Consider the following 10,189-nt stretch of genomic DNA (forward strand, 5'->3'; position numbering starts at 1 on the left):
GATTCCCTTCCCCATCGGTCCATCCCTGATTCCCTTCCCCACCTGTCCATCCCTGATTCCCTTCCCCATCGGTCCATCCCTGATTCCCTTCCCCCATCCGTCCATCCCTGATTCCCTTCCCCCATCCGTCCGTCCTTGATTCCCTTCCCCCATCTGTCTGTTCCTGATTCCCTTCCCCCACCCGTCCATCCCTGATTCTCTTCCCCACCAGTCCGTCCCTGATTCCCTTCCCCACCCATCCCAATTGACTTGCATTCAAGCAATGCCTCCTCCTCCAGCCACAGACACTGCCAGGCAGCCCCTGCTCCAAGAATCCAGCTCCATCATAGCAAGCGCCCTAGTACCACCTCCTCTCCTTGCCCCTTGAGGACCAAGGGTGGCAGCAGCTTCCTCTCTGGGCACCACAACCTGTGTGCTTGGTCTTTAACCCTGCCCGCTGAGGAATCCTCCCTTGAATGTCTCCGGTGCCATCCCAGTTGGAGTCTGCGTCGTGCCAGGACTCCGATGGTACAGTCATCTCCCACACCATCTTCTCGGGGACTTGTAGTTGCTGACCGCCCCCCACCACAGACGCTGTGCTGTGGGCTACACCCACATGAGCTCACCCTGCCTTGACGGTGGGCAGAGTGATACTGTACAGAGGAGCGGTGTCCTGCTGAGAGAGACGAGTAGATGGCAGAGCCAGGATGCTGGCCCAGGCCTTCGTCCTCCAAGGTAAACCACCACCAAAGTCCACATCAGAACTGACGGCTGAAGCCGGGCGTGGTGGCTCATGCATTCGGGAGGCTGAGACAGAAGGATGGCGGTTCACGGGAAGCCTCGGCTACTTAGTGAGGCCCTTTGCAACTCAGTGAGACCGTGTTTCAAAATAAAGAATAAAAATAGGGCTGGGGGTGTGGCTCAGAGGTATCATGCCCTTTGGTTCTGTTACGGGGGCCCTGTTGGGCTCCCAAACTCTAGCAGTGAGATGTAGCCGAGGGTTCTTGTTCTGAGCTATTTGTAGAAAAGAATAGCCTGAACCCTTTCGCTGTAAGCGATTTTATTATTACAAAGATGGAAAGATAGAAACATATTGAAGCCCTACGCCTCAAAAAAAGGGGGGTACAGGTGAGTGACTTGAAGTCACTGAAGTTGTTAGATACAGAACAGTTTTATAGATACATGGTCCTCCATCTGGCTCTACCAATTAATCTTCTGACCCCACTAGATCCGCCCCTTCGGGGGCAGGTCTTTTGATGTGGCGATTCCTTCCTGCAGGCCTGCCCAGTTCTCCAGGACAGACCCCAAGCCTTTTGTTCCACCCCAAAATGTGTTCATGGATTATCAGAGTCTGGGATCTCTTGAAGGCTTATGGCATACACACACACACACACACACACACACACACACACACACACACACACACGGTTGGGGAAGTTTGCTTAGCTTTACAATGTAAAAGACCCTGCGCTCCCTCTATTTTCTTGCTAATCACCCTTGGTGCTTGAAACTCTCCAGGGTCCCTTCCCTGTCTGAGTGCCTGAGAGCACCCAAGCTCTGGCTATCTCATACCAAACCTATTTTCAAGTACATTTTGAAGCCAGTTCCCAATATCGGCACAGGTTCCATCCCCAGTACTGCCGAAAGAAAGAAAGAAAGAAAGAAAGAAAGAAAGAAAGAAAGAAAGAAAGAAAGAAAGAAAGAAAGAAAGGAAGAAAGAAAGAAAGAAGAAAGAAAGAGGAAAGAAAGAAAGAGAGAAAGAAAGAAAGAAAGAAAGAAAGAAAGAAAGAAAGAAAGAAAGAAAGAAAGAAAAAGAAAAAAGAACTGATGACCAGTATGGGCAGCAGTGATCAGTGGAGCCAAGCTCTCTCCCACCCCAAGAGTGTGTACAAGACTCTAGGGAGTCCAAGAAGAGGGACAGGGAGAACCCGAAGAGAGCAGCCATGAAGAGAAATGTACCAGTATTGGGAATGGCCGAGGAAGATTTGAGAAAGCTCTGATTATTGATAAATATATTTCAAAAATCATTGTGTTAAAAGAGCACACCTGGGGAAGGGTGCGGTTTCTGCCAAGAAGCAGGCAACTATTCGAATGTAAATTAACCTAGCTAAAGGTCATTAGCAAGTCAATAGGAGAGGGGAACTAGGACTTCCTCATTCTAAAGACAGGCTTACCTAATTGGATACTCTAGGTAGGATGGGAGGAGGGGGTTGAGAAAGGAGATGCCTGGGCAGAAACTAAGGGAAAAGTAAGGGGAGGAACTTTACAGGGACTTTTATTACATCAGAATTACATGAAACAAGATGGAGGATGCCCCGTGTATAAAAAGCCTGTTCCGTGTTTTGTATTTCGGTGGTTTCATTCAAAGCGCCCCTCGCATTACCCTGGATATCACGAGGCTGTGACTGTCTTCTGTATTTCTATCTTCTTAATGAGTTCATTTAAGTCTTCAGCAAGAGTCTGGGCTGTTGCATATTTAGCCTTAGCTCAGGACAAGAACCTGCAGTTTTCTTGAAGGGAGTTGTTTCAGGGGCTCTAACAAAGGTCCCTGGGGACTGTTCCCCTAAACAGTAACCGTCACCCCCAAATGGTAACATCCATCTTTCACCGTAACATCTTTTAACCGCAACAAGAAACAGAGAGGGTGGCTCGGTCCTGTGGATCCGAGACAGTGGGTGATGTTACGGTTTGAATGGTGGGGGGTCTTTTTCCTATTCAACTAAGGTTTGTTGAATAGAAAAATTAAAACAGGCAGCTCAGCGTGCGCCACTACACCCAGCTTATTATTAGCTTCTCTTGAGACTTCTCCTCTCCCTTACCAGCTCAAGAGTTACTTTTTTTTCTTTTCTTTTCTTGTTTTTTGTTTTGTTTTGTTTTGTTCTTGCAGGTCTGGGGATGGAATCCAGGGGCATTTGACCTCCAAGCTACACCCCCCCCCTATTTTTTATTCTTTAATTTGAAACAGGGTCTCACTAAGTTGCAGAGGGCCCAAGTAGCTGAGGCTGTCCGTGAACCGCGATCCTCCGGTCTCAGCATCCCGAATGCTGGGATTACAAGCGTGCGCCACCACGCCCGGCTCTTCAGATCTGAAAAGACCTCTGACCTACCAGAAATGAAAGAGCCCCCCACCACCGGTCTTCCTGCACGGACTCTGCCCTCCTCTCTACACCACCGCCCCCCCTGCAGCGGGGCTGATCTCCCCAAAGCCTTAGTCTGAATCCATTCCCTGCTTGCTTAAAATTTCATAAACAGCTGAGCATGGTGGTGCAGGCTTATAATCTCAGCATTTGGGAGGCTGAGATACGAGGATCGCGGTTCACGGATCCTCGTATCTTAGCGAGGCTCTTCCCAATTTAGTGAGACCCTGTTTCAAAATTTAAAAGACTAAAAAAGGCCCGGTGTGGTGGCACACGCTTGTCATCCCCGCGCTTGGGAGGCTGAGACAGGAGGATCGTGCAGGTTCCAAGCCAGCCTCAGCTACTTAGTGAGACCCTGTTTCCAAATAAAATAAAAAATAGGTCTGGGAGTGTAGCCCGGAAGTAGAAGGCCCCTGGGTTCCATCCCCAGTACCACCAAAAAAGAAAGAAAGCAAGCAAGCAAGCAAGCAAGCAAGCAAGAAAGACTAAAAAATAGTGCTGAGGATGTAGGTCAAAGGTACAATGCCCCTGGGTTCCATCCCCAGTACTGCCAAAAAAAAAAAAAAATCCATAAACAACTTCCCATTCTTTGGACACAGCTCACAAGTTCCCACTGTGGCCTTCAAGTCTCTGTGGCACCAGGTTTTCACGGGACTCTACACACGGGTGTGACAGTCTGTGTGGCTGTTTGATTAACGCTCCCCACACCAGGACCTGTGTCTCCCTCGCTCACTACTCTGTCCCCAGCACCCTGTACCAACAGCGCCCGCCCCACACCAGGCGGCCCCAACGTTTATCACACGCATGGATGACTCGCTGTGCACACAACACCCACACCAGGAAGTGCCTCTCGCTGCAAGGGCCGTTGTGTGGTTGTCATGGAGGGGTGACGACAGTGGCCGTGGGCAGTGACGGTTGCTTAGGAAGGACGACGCACCGCAGAGACCAGAGCATGGGTGGCTGCTGCATGCGCCGGACCCGGGACCCGGCCGTCCACTCAGAAGGGGAGCCCAGCGCCCCCACAGCCCCGACGTCTACCTTGGGGCCTCAGAAAAAAAGCAAAAGGTCAGTAGTGCTGGGCTTTCCTTTCTCACCCCCATTTAAGCTGGTATTCCCAAAGAGTTTGCACCGACCGCTTGGTAGCCAAGATATTGAAAGTTTGGTACTTATCACCCAGCTGCATCTAGCTTCAAAACCAGTTGGGAAAGAAAAAAAAACCTTGTTTGCAACTTTGACTGCAAACAAACAAACAAACAAACAAACAAAAACTGGGGCAATTAGCCCAAAAGTCTCTGGCGACCTCCCAAGAAATACTTGAGCTGGGCGTGGCGTGGGGGCTCGTGTTTGTCATCCCAGCATTCCGGAGGCTGAGACAGGAGGATCACCGTTCACAGACAGCCTCAACTACTTAGTGAGGCCCTCTGCAACTCAGGGAGATCCTGTTTCAAAAAATAAAAAGACTAAAAAATAGGGCTGGCAGTGTAGCTCTGAGGTAGAATGCCCCTGGGTTCCATCCCCAGTACTGAAAAAAAAAAAAACCACTTGCGATCCAGACCGGGTAGTGATTTTTAATGATCTGAAGTGTCAAGCGTGTTCTTCCAAACTATTCATGACCAGAGAGAAACTGCTTCCTATTAGCCAAATGTATAAAATTGGGTCTAATATGTGAAAAGTGATCCTGGCCGTGTAATTCCATTTAGGAGATTGACTATAGTTCAAAACACATGTCGGGGGTCACCTAGCAAGTTCGGGGCGCCCTGCTAGACACAAGGTGCTGGGAATGGAGATGGATACGTGACTGGGCTCTGGCTTAGGGCTGTGGCCACACGCGCTAGTGCAATAAGTGGGCGTGTGTGCTCCCTGTAACCCCAATGAGCGGGCGTGTGGGGCACACCTGTAACCCCAGACCTTTGCAGGCTGAGAGAGGAGGATAGAAGGTTCAAGGTCACCCTCGGACACTTAGCGAGACTCTTAGAAATCGTCGCTTCACTTTGCTTTAGGTGCTACCAATAACAGATCTCCCAGAATCATTATGTTTCTTTGGTTCTATTGGCAGGATTTCGGTATCCAAGCAACTGGCTTCAATACCAGGTAAGGTGCTTCTCCTCTACCGTGACGGCACGCCAAGGGTTAAAAATCACAAGCCATCACTGGCGTGGTGGCGCACGCTTGTCATCCCCGCGCTTGGGAGGCGGAGACAGGAGGATCGCGCAGGTTCAAAGCCAGCCGCGCTGGCTTAAGAGACCCTGTTTCCAAGTAAAATATAAGATAGGTCTGGGAGTGTAACCCGGAGGTAGAAGGGTTCCATCCCCAGTACCACCAAAAAAAAAAAAAAAAAATCACAAGCCATCAAAGAGCGCCAGAGACCTAAAGAACTCGTAAAGAAAGAGCTTCGTGAACCTCTTTTTGCAGATTTGGGAGCTTAGATCTAGTAAGAGGAATTAGCTTGCCCAAACTTAGACACCTTAGCTTTGCCTAGTAAAGGCAAAGAGCACAGATCCGGCAGACTCCTCACTCAGTGCTCCTAATCTAGTGCTCTCTCCATGTGTCCAGCTGCTTCTCCGTGGGCGGCATCCTCAGGACAGTCAGAGCGGACCCTGGGCCTCTGGCTCGTCCCCTGGTTGCCTCTGTTAATCCAGTGAAAGCAGTGTGGCCAACTCTCACTGTGTGACTACTGGCACTTGGAATTCAACTTTAGAGGCAAAATATCTTCAGAACTAACAACACTGCCATGGAAATAGCAATATAAGAAAAAAAAAAAAAACCTCATATACTCAGCTCCTTCTCGTTCCAAAATGTGTGGCTTACCGTGTTTAGAGTCCACGCACAGCAGACAGTCCCACATTGCAACTGGACTTCCACCTAGATCTCTCCAGAACAGGTTCTGGATGTTTTTTATTTCAATAGATCTCCGTCTAGGTGGAAAGGGTATGTTTACCCTGTCACAACATAACACCTGATGTTTAAAAAATGTTTTAAAAATGTTTTAAAATGTTTAAAAAATGGACATAATTCCAGGTACTTTTGAGAATTGTCCCAGTACACTCCTTTCTTTCTTTCTTTCTTTCTTTCCTTCTTTCTTTCTTTTTCTTTCTTTTTTCTTTCTTTTTCTTTCTTCCTTTCTTTTTCTCTTCTTTCTCTTTGTTCTTCCCTTTTCTTTCTTTCTTCTCCCTTCCATTCTTCTCTCTCTCTCTCTCCTCTCCTCCTCTCTCTATCTATCTATCTCTCTATCTATCTTCCTTTCTGATACTGGGGATTTAACCGAGAGGACATTCTACCTTCAAACTACACCCTGAGCCCAATTTTTTTTATTTTATTTGAAAACAGTCTAAGTTGTGGGGCTGCCTTTGAACCCGCGATCCTCCTGTCTCGGCCTCCCAAATACCGAGATTACAAGTGTGCCCTCCCCACCCTGCTCAGCACATTCCCAACACAACTCCTCCCTCTGGGAGCTTGAGGGAGGACTGCGGCTGCGTAACCCCACTAGCCTCTCCCCACGCATGCGCCAGCGCTAGCACCAGACCCCTTCACTGGACTGCAGATCCAGGACTCCCAGGCCTCAGGAAAGCACGGGCTAGGCGCGCCTGGTCTTCCTGGGATGAGTTCAGTGGTGCTGTGATTTGGCTCTGGCTGCGCTCTTCACATCATGGAGGCCGGAAGTAAGTGGGAGCCGGACAGGGAAAGGTCCCGGGCTCGCTGAAACAACTTAAGAGAGAGAAGAAAGCGGCGAAGGCGGCCCTCTGTGATGGTAAGCCTCTGTTTACAGCCTCGGGCGGCAAGTCTGAGCAGTGTAAGCAGAGGGACAGAGGAGAAGGCTCAGAAATAGGCCCACAGAGATAGGTGTGGCCGAGCTTTCACAAAGACGACTTCAGTGGTCGGACCTGGGGCAGCTGGTCACGCGTGGACCGTGGTGATGTAGACACGATGCTGCCCGTGTGATCAACTGCACAGACCTCAAGCCACGCCCATAAAGGGTCGCAGCAGCCCGCAGGTTGCCTGTTAAAATCCTCACAAGCGCTGCGGGAGATTTCACCCCCGAGGGCTGGGTCTTGATGTTGGGCTGCGGTTGCGCGAGATTTTTACCTTTGGGGAAACTTGGTGACAGGTGCACGTGACCTGTGCGCACACTTCATTTGAGCCGCGTGCGCGCACATTTCTTGGGAACTTCCCGAGGACCTGCGATTCATTCAGAACGAAAAGTTAAATAACGCAACGAAAATTTCAATGGCATACGAATTCGTACGTTTGTGGTGAGCATTAAATGCATGCCTTATCTATTTGCTTATTTGTGTATTTATTTATTTTTGGCACTGGGGATTAAACCAGGGGCATTCTACCTCCAAGCTATGCCCCTTGACCCCATTTTACTTTTTTTATTTTTATATTTAGTTATTTATTTATTTATTTGGGTGGTACTGGGGGGTGGAACCCAGAGGCTTTCTACCTCCGGGCTATACTCCCAGATCTATTTTATATTTTATTTGGAAACAGGGTCTCACTAAGTTGCTGAGAGCCTCACTAAGTAGCTGAGGCTGGCTTCGAACCCGTGCGATCCTCCAGTCTCAGCCTCCCAAGCGCGGGGATTACAAGCGTGCGCCACCACGCCCGGCTCATTTGGAAACAAGGTCTAAGTTGCAGAGGGCCTCGCTAAGTTGCCAAGGCTGACAACCATGAGTCAAATAAACCTTTCCTCCTCTAAGTTGTGATTGTGAGGTGTTTCCGTCGCAGCTATGAAAAGCTGACGGTTACACAGCCCCGTCTGGGGTACGGTGATTTCTATTCCTGGGGACTTCATTGCACTTATCTTTTCTCATAGCTTTGAAGAAGGGCTCAGAGCTAGAAAAGGCCATTGCTACTGCCGCTCTGGTTTTCAGAAACTCTTGCGACCCCGATGGTAAACTCGGAAAAGCTACGGCCAAAGATCTGCTGCGAACCCAGTTTAAGAATTTCACAGAGGTAAGAGAATTAGCCTGCGTGAATAAGCAGGGGGATACCCTGAAGGTGACCTTAAGACCCCAAACCATTGTTTCTATCAACAAACGTTTATTGAGCATCTACTGCAAGTGACACACACTTGTCATCCCAGTACTTGGGAGACTGAGACAGGAGGATCACAGCTTCCTGGTCAACCTCAGCTACTTAGTTGCAGCTCTGCAGCTAGGTAAGACCCTGTTTCAAAATTAAAAGAAAAAAATAGGTCTGGGGATGTAGCTCAGAGGTAGAATGTGCCCCGGGTTCAGTCCCTAGTACCACCAAAAAATAAAATAATAATAATAATAATAATAATTAATAATAATATAGAATAAAGTAAATTAGCTGGATGTGGTGGCACACACTTGTCATCCCAGTACTTGGGAGACTGAGACAGGAGGATCTCAGATTCACAGCCAGCCTCAGCTACTTAGAGAGGTCCTCTGCAACTTAGTGAGACACTGTTTCAAATTTTAAAATAAATTAGCCGGGCGTGGTGGCGCACGCTTGTCATCCCCGCGCTTGGGAGGCGGAGACAGGAGGATCGCGCAGGTTCGAAGCCAGCCGCGCGCGCTGGCTTAGGAGACCCTGTTTCTAAATAAAAATATAAAATAGGTCTGGGAGTGTAGCCTGGAGGTAGAAGGGCTTCCAGGAACCCCAGTACCACCAAAAAAAAAAAAAAATTAAAATAAATTGGGCTGGGGGTTTAGCTCAGAAGTAGAATGTGCCCCGGTTTCAATCCCCAGTACTGCATTAAAAAATAATAATAATAACAAGCCGGGCATGGTGGCACACGCTTGTAATCCCTGCTCTTGAGAGGCGGAGACAGGAGGATCGTGCAGGTTTGAAGCCAGCCGCGCTGGCTTAAGAGACCCTGTTTCCAGATAAAATATAAAATAGGTCTGGGAGTGTAGCCCAGAGGTAGAAGGGCATCCAGGAACCACAGTACCACAAAAAAAAAAAAAAAAAAAAAAAAAGGCCGGGCGTGGTGGCGCACACTTGTAATCCCAGCGCTTGGGAGGCAGAGACAGGAGGATCGCAGAGCTTTGAAGCCAGCCTCAGCTACTTAGTGAGGTTCTCTACAACTTAGTAAGACCCTGTTTCCAAATTTAAAAAAGAAAATAGGGCTGGGGTTTTCTCAGGGGTAGAATGCACCCCAGCTTCAATCCTCAGTACTCAGTACTCAGAGACTCCGAAGCTGCCTCCGAGAGGGCTGGATGCTAGTGCTTGTCGAGTGCGGTCCCTGCAAGGGTCACACGAGGTGACCGCTGTGAAGCACGCTCGTGTGTGCTCACCGTCTGTGAAGCCGGGCTGGACGCGGTGCATTCAGCCATTTTCTTGGATTTCCCACAGGGCCAAGAAGCCAAGCCTCGGTACCAGGCGCTCCTCTCCGGGCTGGAGGCGCGCCCAGAAATCCGGCTGGACTTCGAGGACTTCATGGTGCTGGTCCTCAGCGTCGCTGTCCTGTCGGACCTGCTGCAGAACGTGTGGGGGGCGGGGAACACGAAGTAGACAGCTTTGAAGATGTGGCTACCTGGGAGGCTGAGACCGGAGGATCGCGGTTCGCGGCCAGCCTCGGCTACTCAGTGAGGCCCTCTGCAACTCAGTGAGACCCTGTTTTAAAATAGAGAAGAAGAAAAAAAAAAGACGCCGGGCGTGGTGGTGCACGCTTGTAATCCCAGCTCTTGGGGGGCGGAGACAGGAGGATCTTGCAGGTTCGAAGCCAGCCGCGTTGGCTTAAGAGACTCTGTTTCCAAAAATTAAAAAAAAAAAATGGGTCTGGGAGTGTAGCCCGGAGGTAGAAGGGCTTCCAGGAACCCAGGTACCACCAAAATAAAATAAAGAAAATAAAATAAAGAAAAAAAAAGATAGGGCTGGGGGTATAGCTTGGAAGTAGAATGCCCCTGGGTTCCATCCCCAGTACCCAATAAATAAATAAATAAATAAATAAATAAATAAATAAATGAAATAAAAGGGCTGGGGGTGTAGTTCAGACATAGAACAGCCCTGGTTCAAGCCCCACTTACTCACACAAAAAGAGTCTGGGCCTGGACACACAGAGGCTGCTTGGCTGCCTGGGTGCTGAGGGAGACCAGCGTAAA

At 49.2% G+C, this 10,189-nt stretch overlaps 1 protein-coding gene across 1 annotated transcript; it reads left to right on the top strand.

Moving 5' to 3' along the window:
• Positions 1-3,924: 3,924 nt before the first annotated feature.
• SNTN (sentan, cilia apical structure protein) lies at positions 3,925-9,599 on the top strand (the record flags this gene model as incomplete). Its single annotated transcript, XM_080715582.1, has 4 exons — positions 3,925-4,181; positions 5,173-5,207; positions 7,933-8,072; positions 9,441-9,599. The coding sequence occupies 4 exons, from the start codon at positions 3,925-3,927 to the stop codon at positions 9,597-9,599; spliced, it is 591 nt and encodes a 196-aa protein (XP_080571708.1).
• Positions 9,600-10,189: the final 590 nt, after the last annotated feature.

This window comes from Muscardinus avellanarius, assembly GCF_963383645.1.
Source record: "Muscardinus avellanarius genome assembly, chromosome: 18".
NCBI classification, from domain to species: domain Eukaryota; kingdom Metazoa; phylum Chordata; class Mammalia; order Rodentia; family Gliridae; genus Muscardinus; species Muscardinus avellanarius.